General features: G+C 46.8%; 1 protein-coding gene across 3 annotated transcripts in view; it reads right to left on the bottom strand.

The window, feature by feature from the left end:
* The window catches only part of LOC311427518 (metalloprotease TIKI1-like), a 78,800-nt gene extending 62,118 nt beyond the window's left edge, over positions 1-16,682 (bottom strand). For 2 of the 3 annotated variants that reach the window (XR_014687399.1, XM_084504958.1), the window contains exons 1-2: positions 16,440-16,665; positions 8,686-9,243 (exon numbers count right to left, since the gene is read on the bottom strand). Coding sequence is in view for 2 of the 3 variants with exons in the window: in XM_084504958.1 (XP_084361084.1) it covers positions 8,686-9,243; positions 16,440-16,535 (654 nt within the window). In the remaining variant the exon portion in view is untranslated. Of the gene's footprint in view, positions 1-8,685; positions 9,244-16,439 lie in introns of all 3 variants that reach the window. The other variant, XM_084504959.1, reaches the window with a different exon arrangement.
* Positions 16,683-21,429: the final 4,747 nt, after the last annotated feature.

The raw sequence follows: 21,429 nt of genomic DNA, 5'->3' as shown, positions 1-21,429 counted from the left end.
GTAAAGCCAGGGTGCAGCAGTAATGCAGACCCATGCTGTCTTCCCTCAAGCCTGAGGCTTGGTCTTGTCTTCTTGTATTTGACCTCTGTATGTTCAAAAAAAATAAACCTAATGAAGAGGAGTGAAATGTGGATTTCTGAGCACTCCTGCTCCTTAGCAAGGGCACTGCCCAACTTGGATCAGCTGGCCTGTTTGTCATCAACTTCCAAGCTCATCTCCTGCTCTCAGTAAGCCTGTGGAGCTTGGAAGCTGTTATGTCTGAGTACCAACTTTTACACTGCCTAGCATCAGCTTGTGTTTCCACCAACTCAATCCACTATGCAGAGATCACATTTGGAAAGGTGCACTGAAGCATCCCACTCATTCACTCCCACTCAGCTCAGTCTCTGAGCATCCATCCTCTTGAACCAGCACATAAACTGGCACTGCATGCTGCATTAGCCAAGTTCACACTGCTGGCTCTCTAGGAGGACAGCAGGGAATGCACATGCATGCCGTGGTCAGGCTTTGGAAGGAAAAAAGGCACTGTACCAGCCAGGTACTGTCTGGTCTCCTGGAAAGACAAGCCGCTGCTTTCCTGGGGCACAGCACATTCAGGGGGGTGGGGAATAGCAATGCAAAGCCCACCCAGCCTTCCGTGGTGTTTCTGGTCTGGAAATGAGCAGGAGGACCAGGAGGAAGACGGGTGCTTGCCTGCAGCGCGTTGTGGGCAGCCAGTGGCCAGCACTCCCAGCAGAGCCCAGCTGCAGGAATAGCACCAGGTGAGCACAGTGCAAGACACCTGGCAGAGCCCAGGGGCTGCACATGCACTGTCCCCACCAGCACTACATGAATTGCTCCAGAGCTGTCAGGTCCTTCACTTCAGCTGCTCACCACTGCCACCCCTCCGGAAAACATGCCTCAGTTATGTTTTGGGAACAACCTCCCAGTGCCTGCCCAGAAGTGCGCAAGCCCTGAATTTTAATGAGGGACCCAATCTTTCCTGCTGCCAAAACCAGTGAAGAATTATTTGTGTTGCTCCCTCTCTGTTAGGCCAGATAAAGCATCAGATATCTGGAGATCGTGTTTCAGGCTCCTCATCCTACTTGCGAATCAACCTTCCTAATGAAGCGGGGCTCATGAAAAGCCTCCATAAAGATTGTAGGAAATAATTATAGGATTACAGAAAATTGTGAGTCAACAAGGACAGATGGAAACCATACTCCATCTACAAATCTTGATAGCTTTTTACGAGCTTGCAGGCTCACTTAGTAATGGCAATAGCATAAACGAACAGACTTCTGAATAGAGCGTATGGCAGTAGGAATTTAGAGAAATTCAAAACCAACAAATCATATGCTGAAGATGGGGAAAACAGAAATGGTAGACAAAAGAACTGAAGATGTAATGGCAGATGAGAAACAACTGTGTAATCTACTGATGATCTTTGCAGAGGAAGTCCTTTGTCCTCCCGTATTCAACATACATATCAACATCCCAGTGTGTGTGTGTGTGTGTGTGTGTGGAATGGACGCAACACACAGAAAAAACAACCATCATTAGTGGATTTTGCAAATAAAGCAAAGCTTGGGGAGCAAAATAATTGGGAGAACAGAGCAGAGGTACTGCGCAGTCCAGATCTCTTGTTAAAACAGATTGTCTGCTGGCTTGCAGCTCATCTTGGCAAGGGAGCAGAACGGGGACTGCAGCATGATAATAAGGGTAGCACTCTCTCTTTCCTAGGAAGCAGTCAGAGTGAAAAGGACTTTGAATCATCCAAGCATAAGCTCTCATAAAACTACTGTGTCTGAGTGAGCCACTGAAAATATTGACATGCATACAGAAGTAAAGATGAGGGCAGGGACATTAGCACTGGGCACACACGACTGCCACAATGCAAGACAGATGCTGCTCAACCATGGAAAGCCTGGGAAGAGCTGAGAGAACAGTTAATGCATAGAAAACGTGTGCTGCTGGGAAAGGATCAAGGAATTGGGATGGCTCCAAAGGCTGAAGTGTTGTAATGAAATGATACAGGCTCTTTGGAAGAGACAGGCTGGGGAGATGAAGAGGGGTGTTGCTCTTTTATGCAAGAGAGCAGCTAGAGTAGCTCTGCCTGAGCTACTCTATTTCTCATCTCCTGATGAGGAGCCAACAGAGTTTATGGGTTAGAGGTAAAGGGAGGACAGAGCTGGGTGACTTTATAACAGGTGCTTGCTGCAGGCCACCTGCCCAGGTAGAATAAACAGATCAGACCCTCTTCAGACAGACAGGAGCAGCCTCACATTCATAAGCCCTGGTTCTCACTTCAGCCGCGCCAGTCTCTATCAGAGGGACAACACAGGAGAATATGAGCAATCCAAAAGATTCTTGCAGAGCATTAATGGTAACTTTTTCCTCCAAGTGAAAGAAAAATTATCAAGGAGAGGTGATCTGCTAGACTTCCTCCTCACCAACAGTGAGAAGCGTGTTGGGAATACGCTTGTCAAAGGCAGCCTTTGTGGCAGTAACCATCAGATAATGGAATTCAGCATCCTGAAGGCAGGAAGAAGGGTGAAAAGCAAGCTCACAACCCTGGACTTTTGGAGAGCAGACTTTGGCCTCTTCAAGGACCTGCTTGGAAGAATCCCACGGACTAAGTCCCTGGAGGGCAGAGGGGCCCACAAAACCTGGTTAATATTCAAAGATCACCTGCTCCAAGCTCAGAGGTCCATCATCCACCCCAACAATGACAAAATCAGGCAAAAATGCCCTAAGGCCTACATGGATGAAAAGCGAGCTCCTGGTCAAGCTCAAACACAAAAAGGAAGCATACAGAACATGGAAGCAAGGACAGGTAACCTGAGAGAAATACAGAGACATTGTCCAAACATCCAGGGATAACGGTAGGGAAGCCAACACCCAAATGGAATTGAATCTGGCCAAGGATGTCAGAGACAGCAAGAAGGGCTCCTACAAAAATATTAGTGACAAAAGGAAAACAGGTAAAATGTTAAGGAGATGGCTGATCACTGTACATGTGCACCAAGACGCAAGAATGTGCAGGCCAAAGCTCAGCAGAAGGGCATCTGACCGCCTGACCACACAGCAAGGCACCAAGCACACATCCCCTCCCCGCTTCCCACTCAGCGTGGTGCTGACTTGTCAGAGGAGACCAGGACAACTCAGTCATGAGTGCTCTCGGGGCTGTATACACTACTCATCTACCCAGCCCTTCCTAGCTGGGGAAAAGTAAAAAGTGCATTGGCACGCTCACCTTACAACACTGGGAGGCAGCCACTGGCAAGGGATTATCTGTGGGAGCTGAGAGAGAGAAAGCCACATTTCCTGCCTCATGTGTTCTGTTTCCACTGAGTAATCAGTTGTGCAAATGGCACTTTTAATGGAAAAATCCAGGTAGCTGACATGCATGCAGAGTGCAAATGCAAGGAGCTTGTAATAGCACATGTGACCAGTACAAAGCTGTGCCAGAATGAAATTTGCAGTTGGGATTTTCAAAGCTCCACTGCAGAGCCCTGAATTACTGAAACAAAGTCTCTACCTTTCCAAATGCACAGGCAGCTGATCAGCAGATTATTTCCCCTTTTACTCTTGCAGAGCAAAGAACCCCGAACTCCTCCTGTAGTTAATAAGATCTTAACCAAACTCTAATTACAACAATACAAATGCAAAGCCTTAGCTATTTCAGTGCCCACCAGAGAGCCTAATCCCCTTTCCCGATGCCAAGACAGGCTGCAGGTGTGTTTATACACAAACTGGGGAAAAAAAAAATCTAGGTCACAGACTGCAAAAAACAAGATGCAAACAGGCTGAATTCAGTTGTTTCAGTTCCAGTTTACATGCAGAAAACCCTGATCTGCCCTGAGGAGTGAGGACTGTGCCTGACAAATAGATCCTGAAGCTATACCCCTGGGGCCAAAGATACAATCAAGTAACCACAAATAGTTTCTGTCCAGCTTGTTCTCCCATTCAGCAGTGAGTGCTCCTCTCTTGAGAGTCTCTTTCATCAAGCCACTGCTCTGCTCATTGCTTCAAGTTTGGATCTGAACTGCTCCTTGCACAGCTCCTACTGTGTGTCCTCCCTTGCATTTCCTTTCTCTGAGACGCTCTGTTACTTCTGTTGTCAAATATGATACTGAAGAGGGATCTTATGAATGGAAACACAAAAAGATTTGACCTCCTCACCCCTCAAGTTAAAGAGAGACATTGTAATTTATCAACTCAACGCAGCAAAAAAAAAAAAAAGCCTTTGGTTTGTAAACAGAGGACAATTCTCTCCAATCCTTTTTTTTTTTTTTTTTTTTTTTTTTTTTTTAAGTGAAGGCCAAATTCCAAGCCATCGCTGCTGTTTCTCTACCTTCCTTATAAAGGCAAAGGGAACAACAACAACAACAACAACAAAAACACGAACCACCAAACCAAACAACAAGAACAACCAAAAAACAACTCCCTGCTCCATGCCTAACAAGGCAGGGGTGTCTTGGCTGCCAACTTTCCACTGAGATGTGGGCTGCTCCTAAACGATAGTTTTATACCACTGGCTACTGAGGGGGATCCTTGCACTCAAGGGTGCATAAATTAAACAAGAAAAATGACTTATGTCAGGAGGTTTATATTTACTAAGCAGTCTACTAAGCAGACTAAGGAGTCTACAGCTCTAAATGTTTTATCAGTGATCCAGAACTTGAAAGACATGGAAATCCTTGAGAGAAAGACAGGCACCTCTCAGTGTTTTTTGTTTGTTTGTTTTGGCTTGTTTTTGCTTGCAGAGGTTACTTTGAGTAGAGATATGAGCAATTAATGTCCTAATTAATGCAAGATGATCAACCTTTCTGGTTTCTGCTTCTTTTTCTTTCTACAACCAACTATACAAGGGAAGAGTTTGAAAGATGTAAGATGACTTTCAAGTGCTCAGTCCCAGAGCTGGAGCCAGCATTTCAGGAACATTCAGTCCTTAGGGGCTCCATGAGTTCTGCTGCCAACTAGCAAAAGCCAAGCACCTTTGAAGATGAAACCACGCACCCTGATGCTCAGGTAGGATCAGAAAACTGTGGCAAGGTCCAGACATAGACAGCAACATTGAGAAAACACTTACCAAATCAAGAACTGTTAGGAGGTCAGGTCTTCCATGAATAGTGTCTCAATCCTACAGAAGCCAGACTGGCCAGACCTTGGCTGAGAAGGTGTGGTGGCTGGGCAGTGTCTACATGCTTATGCCTTGGTCCCATGCAGATGACAGACACAAGAAGTCCAAACTTTCAGTGTTCCAGCTCAAACCTGAAGAGAAAAAGCCTGGGCACCACCCAAGCATGCCAAAGCACAACTCCAAGCTCATGGCACAGCACAGGCCAAGGCCAGCTCATTTTCTGAGCCAGTACCACAAACTGATGCTCACAACACTACAGCTGAAAACAAAAGCAAAGCTCCAGAGCCTTTACGCTGGAGCAGTAACACCTCCAACCCAGCAAACACACAGCATACGCGTAACTTTAAAGGAGCAGTTGGGAGGTCTGAGGGACTCATTCCAGGGCTGAGAGCCACTATGTAGCAGGTTACTTTTAGGCACAAAAAACTGCTAGGATCCCTGATGGAACTAGGAAAGAAACCTGCATCCTTGGAGGGTATTGCAACAAGAGAGGCACTGCCACAGAAGGAAGGTGGGGTGGGAGAAGAAAGTCTGATACAAACCACCCTAACATCAGCATGGAATAGAACAATAAAAAACATGACCCTACCATGGAGACATACTCATCCTTCGGTATTCCCAAAAGTGCCTAGATCTTGGAACAAGAGAGAGGGATTGAGGAGGCAGTAAAATATTGCATGGGTTGTGCACACAACATGATGTACCACATAGAAATGATACTTTTACATCCTAGCTATGTGGGCAGCCAGCCCAAATTGCGCAATAACAGACAGACTTGGCAGGTAAAATAAGAGAGTCGTAAAACAAAAGATAAAGAGGAAATTGGAATAAGTACAGCCAAAGAGAAAGAGCTCCATGACAGGGAGTGCTAACTCCCTCTTCCACACTGGGAGAAGAGGGAAGTTGCTAGCTTGGGTTTGTGTGGACCCTACAGTTACTGGGAGTCGTGCAACCCCAGGGAGGTAATTAATGCTAAACTGCTTCAGACTTTCATCTGCACTTATGAAACCAGACCAACAAGGCCTTCTCAGATCATACAGGTACAAAAAGGGACCTAGCTAATAGCAACATAATGCTTACAAGTCCTCATCACCAGGTAGCACAACCAGCTGTCAGAGCACATCACAAGTCAAAGAACGAGCAAGCCTTGTGCAAAAATGTAAATTGAGAGCACTAAACTTGTGACTCTGCCAAGTAAATCATCTCTCTGTGACTCTGCTGCAACAAAAAGCATTGCTTTCAAAGGATTAGACCACTCTATATGGTTTTGCATCCTCATTCTCCTATGAGTTTTGTAAGTCATCCCTGTGTATTTGTTGTTCACTTGACAGGAAGACACAGAAGTGGTCTGATACTGGGGGTTCCCAAATAGTGGCATAAAAACAAAGGAAATCAATTTCAAAGAGCCTATTTCAAAGTCTTTGTTTGATTTATATTAAACACATAATTAACTCAACTGCTTGAACAAACTGAGAAGAAAGCTCTTAAATCAAGGATTTACAGAATTGCCAACCATAGCAGTTCACAAGTCAGGATGTGAAACAACCATGAAATTGGCTTAGAAACATTAAAAAAAAAAAAAAAAAAAGAAAAAAAAAAAAGCCTGTGGTTCTTTTTCCTCAAGCTTGCCTGCACGGGAAAGTTAGTAGTGGGCAGAAGGAAGGGAGTGAATTTACGGTGCATTAGTTGCTCCAGACCTGCTCCCACACAGTATAGCATGCTCCTTCTCCCTGCGGGTCAGCTGCTTTGCCCAAACAGCAGGCATGGGAGGAGCGGCATCTCACATGCACACCCCCACTTAGCGGGGTAATCACAGGCTGTGGTTTTCACAATAGCTATGTTTCCTCTGCAGTGCTGGTTACCCTGACCCCCTCAGCTGGGCTCTGACGTCTCACAAGGCTTTCAGTAAACATCACAAGGTTGGGCAACTCTCTGTGTGCTGCAGGTCTGTGTCCCCACCCCACGTGGCTTCCCAGCTGATATTTTTCCTGCCTGGAAAACGCCACGCCAACAGACCCTCTTTGAAAAAGGCTGTGTGAAGGCCCGAAGTAAATGTCAACAGTTGCGTAGGCTTAACCAGGCCGTGATTTGCAACCTACGTTTTCCAGCCTCCCTGCCACCGCCTTGTAAGGCAGTGGAGACAGCACACAGCCCCCCCTTTCTAATGTGCTGAACCACAGGGGCACTGCCAGCCAAAGAAAAACACAGGGAATGGTGTTAATAAAGCCTCAGTCTGATAGGAGGTGGAGTAAATGGGAATGCCCGGCCTGCTCCTGGGACAACAGCAGCAGCTGAGAGTGGACAGTGAGAGCACAGGGACTTGGAGCAGAGATAAGCAAGGCTGAAGACTTGCAGAGGGGCTGCCCAGCTCCAAATGATGGAGATGAAAGTGATTCACCCACGACTAAGGACTGTAAAAGTGATGCACCCACCGCTTCCTGAACTGTTGGGCCCAGGGAAGACTGGCCATGGTGGCAGCACCCCTGATGCTTGTCCCTGCCCTTGTTGGGCTGCACTTCCCCTTCTGCTCCTTCCATTCCAGCGTGGGGGACTGCAGCAGTGACAGGACAGGCTTCAGGATGCCGGGAGAAGGGTCAGGCATCAGTCAGTGCTCCCCAGCTGCCAGACAAAAGGTCCTTCCAGCCCGGGCTAACAGGGTATGCTACAACACCAGGCCCCATCTGTCCCTAAGCACATTGCTGCTTCTCTCCCTCAAATGGCACCTTCCTGTAGCAAAGATAACCCAGGCCAGAAAATGACCTTCTGGATGCTTCTGATCCCACCAAACAGGCTGGGGCTGCAGCACACACTGCTCCCTGGTATAGTTAGTGCAGACTGGAGACCCCATGACTGGCTTGGGGTTGTTCAGCTTGCCTGGCATGACACTGCATGAACACCTGTGTTAAAATGCAGCTGGTCTGCACACACCTTCACAAAAGCCTGCACTAACCCACGGAGCCCCCCCACAGGAGGGAAATGCTGACCCTCACCTGGCTTCAAAGGAGAAAGAAAAAAAAAAGAAAGAAGAAAAAAAAACACTTTTTCCAATAAAGAGGGTGGGCCCCTATTCCTCAGGGCACTGAGAGGTCCACTGAGCTACTTTTGCAACCAGCAGTTCGCCCCAGATTTACTCAGGGTGCCCCCTCTCCCCCCAGGCGATTACACCTTTCTCCTTAACTAGCTATTACAAAAGCAAGTTTGAACACCAAGTCCCAGCCTGCCCCAGGCTGCTGCTGTGAATGCGCCTGGCAGGGTCAGAGAGCAGACAGCCAAAGGTCCAGTGTCACTCCGGGTGGAGCTTGCCCGAGGCTTCCCAGGGGAGAGGAGAGGGATTTCCCCAGGCCAGCTCTGAATGAATTTAGGATGTGGCCTGTACTCCTACGGTTAGGAAACTCTCCCAAGGGCAGCGGGAGAGGCGTGGGCTGCGGGGAGCAAGTGCAAGTCTCCAGGTTCCATGTGTGGAGAGCACTTTCCCCTCGACCCAGCCCTGTGCCCTTGCTGCAGGGATGTCCTCCACAGCAGCCAGCCTGGTGCCCCGTGCCACCCTGCAGGTGTCTCACCTGGGAGAAGTTCAGCCCATTCAGCGGGTGGCACTGCTCCTCCACTTTCTCCACAGCACCCGTTTGCTTCCTCAGTCGCTCCGCTTCCTGGGCCAGGTACAGATCCAGGACGGGAACGCCTCGCGACTTGATGTCTACCTCCGTCAGAGAGTTCACCATCAGCATCACCCACACCGGCCTCTTCCGCTCCCAGTTGCCAGCGATGGCATTGAAGAGGTAGTCAGCGTACAGCCCTTTGCCCCGCTGGTCTGGGGTCATCCAGGACGGCATCATGAGCTTGACATACTCCAGGTGCCGCTTGAGCCGGCGGTAGATGTCCCGGGGCAGCACGTCCTGCAGGTTCTCCCCCTGCGGCAGGAGCTGGCAGCTGGTGAGGGCAGAGATGGTGTAGGGGTCGGTGAGGTCCAGCTCGAAGTACACGATGTGGCTCTGCTGGAAGGCCTTCTTGGAGTTCTCTGGGATGAAGTCCCAGACACGGGTGTACGGGACGTGGATGGTGCCAAAGAAGTAAGATGGGGGATCTCTCTTGATGGTCCACAGGAAGGAGTTCAGCTCGCTCTGCCGGGGTAGAGGGAGACACAGCTGAGTACAGACAGACATTCATACCAGGCCCCTGGCATACAAGGCTCAAGGGAGACATAGTGCCAAACCTGGCTCTACAGCTTGTCAGCATGTACTTTCCCTGAAGAGGCTTTGCTCATACAAACAGAGTCCTTTTGACTACCCTTCTCAGGCCTTGAGACCTAAAATCAATTTTCATTAATTAAAAGCATGAAAAGCATGGCCTCAGCTTTTTCCTTCTGAAAAGCAGCATCACGGTTGCTCAACAGAAACAGCATCCCAACTCACCACCCCAGTGTATGCCAAAACTAGCAACAGGGAACAGCCCAAGCAGGCCATGCTCTTGGCAAGACGCTTATCCAGCTTGCACCTTTTATCAAGTCAAAAGCTGCCATCACTTTGCTGAAGCAGAGCAGGACATCAAGGTTTCAGTCACCTTCACCTAGGCACCTCTCACTTCAGCACAGCAAGGCTTCCCTCAAAGAAGCTGCTGTGACACCCGCTCAGAGGGTGCCGCAGCATCTCGGGAGAGCTTTCCACTCTGAACAAGGCTCTAAACAAATCAGTAACACAAGACATAATTTGGCAGACAGTCTTGCTGCAGCAGGTAGCAATACAGTTTTACAAGCATGTGGCACATGGCGGATAAACACAAAGATAAGACCCGTTGGCCCAATTCTCCTTCTTGTTAAGGAGGAGAGAAGCATATGTAATAGCTTGGAAAATAATGGAAGGAACTCCACAGGCCAAATCTAGCCTGTGGTTCCAGGGCATACGCTTTAAAAACAGGGGACAAAAAAAGCTTATTTATTTAGATTTGTCTTTTTTTTTTTTTTTTTTTCAAAAAAGTGTCTCAAAACCCTCATGAAGTCAAAATCAGATGCTGTTTGTTCTGTTGCAAAATATGCCTCACACCACCCTCAAGACCACCAGTGTGGTGTGGGCTTAGGCCCTAAGCAGTCCCCCAGGAAAGGAGAGCAGACGGGACAAAACAGATCCTGCAAGTTGCATTACACCAGCAGCGGGCACGACACCCATCACTGGTGCAAGAGTCCCTGCTAGAGTGATGGACACAGTTTCTATCTCTCTGCGCAGACGAGAGCCTAAGCTCATTTAAGGAAGAGGACAGGCTTCCAGATGCACTCAAACATCTGGTCAGTCTTTAGCCAGCAGATAACTCTAACCTCAGCTCCAAGGCTAACTGTGCATGTGTGCTGATCTAAGATACCTGCCTGACTGCCAAAAGCAGAACAGGCTGCTTGGAGGAATTTATTAGAAACACATTGCTTATAAATTTCTGCTGAAGAACCAGGGTCAGAAAGGTTAATCTTAAAGATCGGTCTGCAATGGTTCATCCTGGACAACCCTCTCCCAGAGCTCTCTACACCGAGCGCAAGCCACAGATCAGGCAGAAATTGAGCGAAGTGAGCAGTGTAGATCACCAGCACAGACTGACAAACCAAGTAAATACCAGAGGTCTTCAGACACTTCTGTGGCACTTCAAAGGTCTGAAGGATATCTCAGAGACCCAAGTTTTGGTAACACTGTGCTACATCTTTGCATCCTATCAGATGGTCCTGAAACACTCTTCTAAATTGCAGGCCATAAAAACATTCCTGAAGACCATGGGAGGAAGAGAATGAATATAATGCAGCAGTGAGAGGGAAGGAAGATACAGGACAAAAGACTAGTATGAATCTGACATAGGCTGAGAAAGAACATGAGAAAACAAATATAGACAGGAAAGCGAGAAGGAAAACCAGACTGGGTTCCCTCTTGCACTTAGCCAGCAGGGAAAATGTAAAGACACACCTTTGTTGTGAGAAACAAACTGGATGCAGACAGCAGCCAGCAAGCAAAAAGACAGAAGAGGCACCTGGGACCAGTATGAGGTTAGGAGGTCAACACTCCTTCACTTCACGCAGGTCTGATCATGCACATGCAGGAGCAGGCATAACCACAGGAATTGTAAGGAACAAGTGGTCACCGGCCCTCTTACATTCTCAGTTCAGCTCCTGTATAAGGCTACCCAGCAGACTCAAGCCCAAGTGGATGGTACCAGGCAGTGACAGCACTGCTCCAGACCACTGTACACAGCCCAGCTAGAAAGGTGTTTGGCACTGCACCCTCATGCTTTTTTTGCTCTGTAAATTCCCACACCTTTTGCAATCTGATACCAAAAGCAGAGTAATACTGCTAGCTATTAGTGGTACCACTGTCAGACCACACAGACCACCATGCACAGAGCAAACCAGTCACACTTCAGAGCCTACAGCACAGGTAGTGAAAGAAAGCAGGCTGAGACCCAGCAGAACTTCTCACTCATCTTGTAGTGACTGTGAGCTTGCACAACAGTGTCTTGGCACTTTGCAGGAACTTCCACACCAACAGCTGCAGCCTGTCCCAAAAGCAATGGAAGTCTCTTCTCAGACTGCCCAGGGTCTCACACATTGCCCAGAGCTGGTGCGAGGGCCAGAGGACAGGTCTGTTTCCAACCTGGGAAACCTCCCCCATCCCAGCGCACCTCCTGGAGCTCACATATGTTTCAGTCCAGCTTCAGAGAGGGAAAGGCATGGGCATAATCTCTCCCCAAGACCGTAAAAGGGGAGCTGTTAAACAATGTGCTAGGTGACTGTGAGATAGCACAGGAGCAGTGCCAAGGCTTGCTCAGCACCGCAGCATGTGCCATGACTGGCAGCCCCTCTCTCTCACCTCATTTCCCTAGGAACGTGCAGCAGATAAAGGTGCTACAACCCTATTTCCCGTTGTAGCAGGATCCTTCTACATAGCTCTTACCTCAGCAAAGGGGTGCTTTAAAACCAGCATAAACTGCTGTGAAAGTGGTGTCCTGGAGGCTGAAGGGAGAGTTGGGCGGCTCCAGGAATTTCACTTTCAGTAGTGTACTAACAAAAAAGGCAGGTTCACATATATGCCATGCATATTTCTGTCTCTGCTCCCCAGTTTACAGGTGGTACACATTGCACAACACATTCTAGCAACAATATGGATCAAGGGAAGAACTGGAGGGACAGCTTAAGGAAGAGAGCGGCAGTCTTGAATGAGGTCTCTCATTTTGCTATTGCAACAAGATTTGAAGTCACACTGCACAACACACAGCACACATCCTCTGCCACAGTGCATCTCCTCTGCACCTAACCTTAACTGACTGCTAAGGAGTCCTACATCAAGTTATTTCTGGCTGCTCAGTATGATCGCATAGTGCCTTCTCCTACTTCATCTCCCCAGGAAAACAAGAGTTTACTGTGGACTGGTTAGGGAACCAGCAGAGCCGCAAATTGCTTGGAACAAAAACAAAACAAAACAAAAAACAAATGAGGAAGAAAAAGGCTTTTCTTCATCCAGTTCAGTTTCTTAAGATTGACACCACATGAAGCAATCTGAAGTGGCAGTGGAATAAGGGAGAAGGAAAAGAAGCTGCTTCAGATAATACTGTCAAAGGGACATATGGACCTATGGGACCCACCCCCTGCCATGAGATGGCAGCGAGCTCCCTTTCTTACTTCCCCAGAGCTGCACTGTCACTCCCTCCAAAAATGGATGGGGGCATGTACGGATAGATAACGCTTCCTCACAATGAGAGGACAACAGCATCAGGCTTTGCAGAAACCCTAGAAAAATGTGGTGCCCATCACGGGATTGTTCCCCTGCAGCTGAAGGAGGATCAATGAAAGAACAAGAAAGCTTCAAGGATGGGAGAGTACAGTGACACACTGTAGAGTGGTAGCTCAGCCCACAGCATGGTAGTTCCTATCCCAACATCTCTCCCAAATCAGGAAACTGATTGTCCATAGGTGGCCTTGGAAACTCCTGTGATGCCTTGCTTTCCTTTTATCTGTTTCAGCAGAGCAAAGGCTGTGACTGAGCGGTATTTTCTTTATCTTTCCAGAATGTTTCTTTTTTAGAGATTTCAGAAAAAAAGCACTAAGACTCAGATTCAGTTCACTATAATTACTCCCAGTAGCTTACTTTTCCAGCAGCATTTCTAGGACCACTGGGGAAAGTAACCTGTGGACTTCAGGTACACAAATTCTACTGCATTTGTCAGACAGCACAAATCATTTCAGGTAACACAGCAGTAATTCTGCTGGAAGAGTAGTGCCAAACAGGATCTGTCTTCTTTATTATGAGAAACTAGCTCAAAGTGGGCCAAATGATGTACTGACCATAAAATAGTGGTAAACATCCAGAAAATAATTCTATGAAAAACAGGAGAAACAAAAAATGCATCTAGTGACAATACCCTGAACATCTAGAAAAGGAGCAACAGAGTCATGAGAATTAATAATAATATTAATGAAAAGTTGCAAGAGGAAAAGGGTGTGGGGATACCAGGAGTGAAGGCTCTGACGGGAAGGACAGCTGCTATCCAAAGAGTTAGGAAGTGGATATGAACTGCAGGCACAGGAAACCTGGCCAAGGTCTGCCCACATGACTGAGCAAGGCACATCACTTCTGCTGGCTTCTATCTTCTGTCTCGCATTTATGTTGCCTGTAATTTTTTCAGCTCAAAGTACATCACACGCTGTGTAGATAGGTGCCTTCTTCTGCTTCAGTGTCTTTCAGGACCCTGAACACTCATACTCAGCTCCACTGCCAAGTCCTCCACACATCAGCCCAAGATTGCCCTGTTTCTCAATCCACAATATGCTCTTAATTTTTATTTTTTTTCTTGCTACAGAAGCCAGAGCATGTGGCGTGCAGTATTTCAGCCAGGCAGAGAGCCCTATAGCCCTCCCTATATGGCTCTCTCCCTTCTTCTTATCTGTCCTGGTGTCGTATCTTGTCATGTTCATTTATACCTAACTGAGGCAAAGACCGTGCCACATAAAGTGCCCCATGCAGCTACAGCAATGCATGCAGAAATGCTAGGCTCGCTTTTAACAGTTGTTCTCTTGAGCTTTTGCCCATTCACATTACTGACACTCTAAAACTCAGCTGAGACTGTAAGCAGAACTCACCCATGGATAAACACTGCGCTGACTACAGCTATTCAGAGAACACAAATTCAGTCTCCACTTGCCAGAAACGAATAATAAAACACAAGTTTTTAACTAATAAGTTGAGGACTGACAGCAGACATCACTTACTCTACTAAAGTAAATATATGGGGGAGAAGCAGCCATTTAAATTAACTGGCCCCTTATCAGAAACAACGCATCATAAAATATTAACCAGCTACAACCACAAGCATTCTGCTGTAAATCTCTGGATTCTGGCTCTAAACTTACCAATACACTCCAACATTAAGCTAAACGAAAGTACCACCAGACTGCATTACTTCGTAACTGGAATATACTCCAAGCAATTCCAACATACTTTATTTTAGGTTGTTTTCAAAGTCTTTTTTTTTTTTTGTCTTTGAAAGAAAGAATGATGGGGCTCATTATAGATTGCAGCTTTAATTATAATATGGAATGATGATGAAAAGGCCTCTAAAGAATTGTATGCTCACTCTTTAAAACAGCAATTTGTCTCTTTCAGACACTGATGCACATATTTCTTTCACAATAGGAGCTTTAGGTGACTGACAACAAGAAGGCATCCCTGTAATCTAGAGAGGTAAGAAAATGCACAGAAGTTCCTATCAAGAATTTGGATAAAAACAAGAAGGAAAAAAAAAAAAAAAAAAAAAGCCTTCCTTCATAATGCAGAGGCAAAGAAGAACATTTTGTTTTCAGGGGTGGTATAAACACTTCTAAGGACGTGTTCAACACCTTTGCAGATAAGGCAGATGCTGTCATTCCTAGGTGACATGGTTACCACCGCTCTCCTAATGACCCCAGGAAACAGCCTGCCAATACCAGAACTACAGGTGGCCTCGCATTTTAATGGCAGAATAACCAGCAGGTAATGAGGTGCCATTAACATATTTCACCTCCAGTTTTGCCAGTAACCAACACAGGTTCCACCACTGGCTCCTAAGGAAAACCCCCTGCATTGTCCTACCAAATTAATGAATTAGCCATGTCTGTAACAACAACTTTTTCTGCACAGTTTCTCCCTTTCTTTTCCTGTTCCCTCAGGCAGAGTCACACTAGCCCAAGCTGTTAAACTTCATGCCCTGAAGAGGAAGGGGGCACCTGCTCCAGAGGTTTGATCTGGGCCATGACTGTCACAGCTGGCCACCTACAAAGCCAGTTGACAGAGTGGTTCCAGGCACAAACAAGGTGCCAAGGCATCCTCCCCAAGGCAGGAGTCAGGCTCTACCCAACCCAAGTCCAGGCAGATGCTGCTGGTGAGGCACACGCAGATTGATAAACAGTTGAGTCACTGTGCCCTGACTCTTGGGTCACCAGAGTTACTTCTTGTTCCCTGTGCCGGTGCAGGTCACCCTGCCCGGGGAGGAGAACAGAAGTGATGAGATAATACATCCCTCACCGCTGGTCAGGCTGCTTCCAGGTCCAAGCAGATGCCACCAGAGAGCACGGATGTTGTGTCAACTCTTAACAGATGCATTAAGGCAAAATGAGTCCAGGAAGACTTTTCCTACACAATTTCATATGCTGTCAGTTCAGAAACTTCAGTGAAAAGTTATAAATCTATGAAAACTGTTTGTTTGTTTGTTTGTTTTTTGCCCTCTCTGCCTGACTTTCAGTGGAAATGACACCCTACCCACAGGACTCACACTGGCCAGAGCATCACTGCTAACTTGCAGCACAGAGCCCTTGGCTCTGCTTTCTGTCCACCTGGGCTGGTTACAGCAGTCAGGTTCATCAAATGTGAGCACAAACAAAACCCAACACAGCTTCTAATTGCATTTCTGTCTAAAGGCCACTGTCACTCGCTGCTCTGAACCTGCTCCACCGTGCTCAGAGTAAAGCAGTCAGCCAACACGCTACCCTGAGAAGGAAGCTGGCAGCAAATCACGCAAAAAAAAAAAATAAAATAAAATAAAAAAATAAATAAAAAAAAAAAAGGCCAGCTCGGGCTCTCGGGCTCCTCCCGGGATCTCCCTCTCTCCCACCGAGCCGGGGAGGCTCCCCACGGGCGGAAAGCGAAGCAGGGGGGCGCAGATTCAGGTGCAAAGGCAGCGCCGCGCCCCTCTCCATCACTCCGCTCCCCGCAGCCCCGCGGCACCCCGACCCCCGGCGCCCCCATGCCCGCAGCCCCGGCGGCTCCGCGCCCCCCTGGGCCCACCCGGGGCTCCTCGGGGCCGGTCCCCCCCCGGTTACCTTTCCGCCGAGCGGGCAGGCGCCGCGGCTCTGCCGCGCTCTGGCCAGCAGGAGGAGGGAGCTGTGCAGCAAGCAGACCCAGCCGGGGTGCACCATCCTTGCTCGCTCGGAGTTGGCACAGTTTTGGGGACAGCTTTCCTTTCCTTTCCTTTTTTTTTTTTTCTTTTTTTTTCCCCTCTTCGCCTGCTTCCACTTTATTTTTTTTTTAAATTCCCTTTCTGCTTCTTTTTTTTTTTTAATGTTTTTTTTTTTTTTTTTTTTTTATTTTCTCTTTTTATTTTCTTTTTTTCTTTCTTTTTTTTTTTTTTTTTTTTTTTTTTTTCCTTCCTTTTGCCCGGGCGACCCAATCCCGGAGCCCTCGCAGGAGCGGCCCCGTCCCCTGGCCAAACCCTCCAGCCGCTGCCCCCTCCTCTTAAAGGGTCCCGTTCCGGGCGGGCGGGGGGGGGAGGAAGGGGAGGGCGCGGGGCCCGCCGCACCGGGGGCGGGCGATGGGGCTGCGGTGCCGGGGGGGGCTCCCTTACCCTCGCTCCCCGCCGCCCGCATCGCGGAGAGACCCCGCTCCGGCCCCGGACCGGCCCCGGGGGGCTGCGGTGGCTGCGCCCCCCGTCCCGTCCCGTCCCGTCCCGCCCCGGCCTCTGCCCTGCCCTGCTCCTGCCTGCATTTCCCCCAAAGAGAAGACACTACTGGGTGTTGGGGTTCTTCCCCCAAAGCCCCCCTTCACTGTCCGCCCGGATTCAGGTTGACCCTGGCATTGCTTCCGACTCGTTTTCTCGCCTCGGGGTACCTGTGCCATCGTCTGATTCGGGTTATCCAGCAAAACTGTGCCCGGTGTGCTTTGCACAAACGGTGTGGTCTATTAGCGATAAAAAATGCACCGAAATGCACTACCTGCAAAGTCTGCCCACACTGATGGGCATATTGCCATCGCTATTTGTAAAGTACCCCCATAATATCTGAGACTGGTGTTTAAAACACTGAAAAGCCCATATTGCTATTAATCAGAGCCTTAAAAATAATGACTGAATCTGGAATCTGCCAGCTTTGTGTGTGTGTACGTGTCAGGTGTGAATGATAATAGTGAGCTTTCACACCTCTCAAAATATTTATGGTAGGATCTTCCTGGCAATTTTAATATAGCACCTATAATTCACATTTAGGGAAACTGTTACCACTTCCAGGGCTTATCGCAAGTAGACCTGTAAAGTTAGAAAACTGCCCACCAAGGTGTATGGAGGTATTGTATAGAGCACAGTGCTTCCCTCCTGCACCACCCCCAGTTGTTTTAATTAAATGCCATGCACAAAGCAGTGAGCAAACTGCTGACTAATTGTTTCATGCTATTTGCAGACTCAGGAAGTCATTGTTTCTTTAGCTTTATCCTATTCCTACTTTCAAGCTCATCCTTTTCAATCCCAGAGATCTGAATCTCTGTCCCTAGGGTTAAATCCTGGTTCAGAATCAATGGCAAACTTCCCACCAGCTCAAAGAGAGTGAAGATGCCCGTTTTTACTTTTGCTTGACAGCCCGGTTTTGCAGTACAAAGCAAATTCCTCCCGAAGAAGGTAGCAAGAGCCAAAATCCCTCATTGTTTTGCCTTTTATGTGCATTACTGTATTTCTGCCTTTGATGAGGAGAATGATACTGATAATATATTAAATGCATCTTCTTTCATTAGGTCATGCTAGCCATTTAGAACAAAAAACATTATCTGGCAAAGAATATTGCATTTATGCAATATATGATGGTTGTAATCCATAAATCCATACCTATTTTATTTTTTATTTTATTTATTTATTTTTTTTTTTTTTACAGGGATGGAGAATACTGTGTGCCATTTGCCAGCCCTGCAGAAAAATCTGTACCTATCAGAGCAAGAATTGAGTTTGTGACTTCTTTTTTCATCATCTTCTCAGATTTGATCAATGGGGGTTCAAACAATGAGTTTGCCCAGCAGACAGGTAGCCTTTCCAAACAACTCCAGCTCTCAGCAGACAGGTGTAAAACACAGCAACAAAATGTTTCTGCCCTGGAATGCAATAAACCAGACCCATGTTTAGTTGTATGTATTTCTGGGCATGGAAGCTAGATAGCATTTATTCTTAAAGTGCCCAGATCAAGTTGCAAAGAATAAATCTTCCATGGCACAGAGATGTGCTGCCAAGCTGATTAGGTACCTTCTGTCTGGCTATTTTTAGTTTCTTTCAGATCTAAAGTGGAAAATAGTAGCAACACTTTCTGAAACACACGGCTCGCAGGCATACAGACAATGCAGATTAAGATGCTGCTTGGCTGTATTTTCAAATTGGTGGGAAATGCATTCTTTGTGGTGAATTGCTGATGGAAAATAGCAAAAGAGGAAGGACAAAGGGAATGTTTCATAAAGACTTTTGAAGTAATTTATACTTTCACTGAAATATTTCAGTAGAAAACCACATCCTAGACCTATTAACAGAGACCTAAGAGATAAAAACTGCATTTTTATTTAATGAAGTTCTGTTTGTAGAGTTGCTGGGTTTGTTCCCATCCCTTGCAAAATGATTTCAACAGAAGTTCAGCATGTGATTCATGTTAAGATCATGCTTCTGTACTTTGCACAGAAAAGGCAAACTGAAGCATATCCTTCATGCTTTCCTGGATCAGGGCCTTAAGGTCACGGAGGGCTCACAACCTGAGCTGTCTGGTTGGCAGTACCATCAAGGTAACCGTGTGGACAGGCTCTGTGACCACCTCTCTTACAATGGTGTGCTGGTTCAAGCAGCCGCCGTGCACAGGCAGTTGCTCATACTGGCATTGCAGCCCTTGGCTGCAGCACACCTGAGGCCAAGCAGTGGACTGGGCTGTACACAAAATTAGCTACTTTTTGTCTTTTTGGGGAGACAGCTGATGTTTAATCTGAATCAGTTTCGCAAGCCATAGGAACAGTTACATGGAGATGGCCAACAGGATGTCAGAGGAAGGAGACTTCTGGAGTGGGTGTTCCTGCCAGCACATCTTCAGAGTACAGCCCAGAGCTCTCACATCCATCTGTGCATGCAGCACAGCCTGCGTACAGTATGAACACTTCTGAGAGACCTCTAGAGCTTGTTCATGTGCCTTTGCTACCCAGTATTAACTAGCAATGTGAAACAAAGCCACCTCGTACAGCCAAACACAGTTACAGCTTTGTACTAGCTTCTTTCGTTAGTGAAAGAAGCTAGTACAAAGGAAATTTGCACAGATTTTTTGGGGGGCAGAATATATTCAATTCTGTTAACAGGCAGTTCAGCTGATTCACCCACTATCAAACACAATTAGACTACTTTTCAATTCAACACACATTTTAAATATCATGAGAGATAACACAAGGATTTCTCACCACTTAAAATTATGAAACAGATATCATAAAGCAGATAAGAAAGAAGGCAAAGGAGCTTTCTTCATTGAGTTGAGAAAAAGTACTCTACTTTATCTGCATTTGAAAGGAAGTTTGCTTAGAAGGATTGATGTGGACTTCAGAGATTCAGAAACACAGAGCCCCAATTATGCCTCAAGATAAAAAGGGTTAGTGAACTTTGTAGTATGTTACTGTATGAAAGTGTTAGGTCAGCTGGAAGGGAAATATGGGGAATATATTACAAAGTGAAGTGGTTACATGTAATTATCAAGCATAGTCAGCCAGAAGCCAAAAATAAAGAGTAAAGAGTGGAATTCTGTTCTCTAAACACATCTTAATAATAGCAATCTCAATTTGAATGGAGAGAGAAAGCTAAACAAAAATAAATCTCTAGGGCACTGAAAGGAGGCAAAGAGAAACTACATGACCAGAACAGGGGGCTCTGAATTGCACTAGGCCCCAGCACTTCAGAAATAAAGCAGAGGATCATTTGAAGCCCGTCTGGAAAGAGTTAAAGGGCAGCTTACAAACCCATTTCTCTCATAAAATGAGGGAATAAAGTGAACTGTTCAGAAGGTGTTAACAAAATAGCATACACGGACTGAATTATTCAGATATTAACTCATGATTTTAGGAGGAAAAAATACAGGTGACTGTCTAAATAAATATTGATGCATTATTTTATGAAATGCAGTAAATAAGGACCCCACATCTTATGCAGATAGAAAGTATTATGTATATGGAGCATTTTAAATGAGTGAGCAGTTCACGTAGTCATAATACTGCAGCTGAGGAAGCAGAAACAGAGTACAGCTCTGTGTAAAGCTCAAGTGGTCTGAGTGAATTTAACTGATTTTCTGCAACAGAACGCATGCCTGTCCCATCCTGGTCAGTCCATGGCTTAGCCTCTCACCCACTCCTCTGCATTCAGCATGGCTGTATTATTACATCACACCCTGGACAGTGAGTGACGTGCCAAATCGCTCTGCAGTGTTGGAGGGGAAACACAGGTTTCCAAAGGGTAATTTGGCTCTTCCTCTGAGAACCACAGCACCACCACTAGCCCATGCACAGCCCTCAGCCCTGCTGGCTGAAAAACAGCTGCTGAGGCAATGGAAAGGGGGGGGGGGGGGGGGGTGCAGCAGTCCCTCTTCTCATCCCACTTCCTTCTCAAGCCATTCTCTGGGCTAGAAGGAAAGATGCAGGAACAGTCAGTCTTGGAAACACCAGGTGGATCCTGGTGCTGTGTACATAGGCATCGGTCCAGGAAGCAGCTGGGAAGTCTGATCCCCCCAGGAGAGATGCACAATGTGTAAAACCTTCTGTTTACAGAGGTAGATGTCTGATGTCTTCCAGGGAATATTGGGAGAATTTGCCTGTGGTATAACTGAAGAAAATCTGAAATGGGTAGAAATGTGTTGAATTCAGCTTATCCACTACAGTAGTGTGATTTCTTCCAGGACATCTTTGGGAAGGGAGGGGGAGGGGGCTAGAAGTGGAAAAAAAAAAAAAGCTGTGCTGATTTTTTTTTTTCAGCTGTAATTTTTTTGCAGCTGTAATTAAAGACTTCTGAAAAGAGGGAAGGAATTTTCTGAGTGAAAACACTTATTTTGTCCT

This window comes from Aythya ferina (assembly GCF_964211825.1).
Source record: "Aythya ferina genome assembly, chromosome: Z".
In the NCBI taxonomy this organism is placed as follows: Eukaryota; Metazoa; Chordata; class Aves; order Anseriformes; family Anatidae; genus Aythya; species Aythya ferina.
This window is presented reverse-complemented; position numbering and strand designations above follow the sequence as displayed.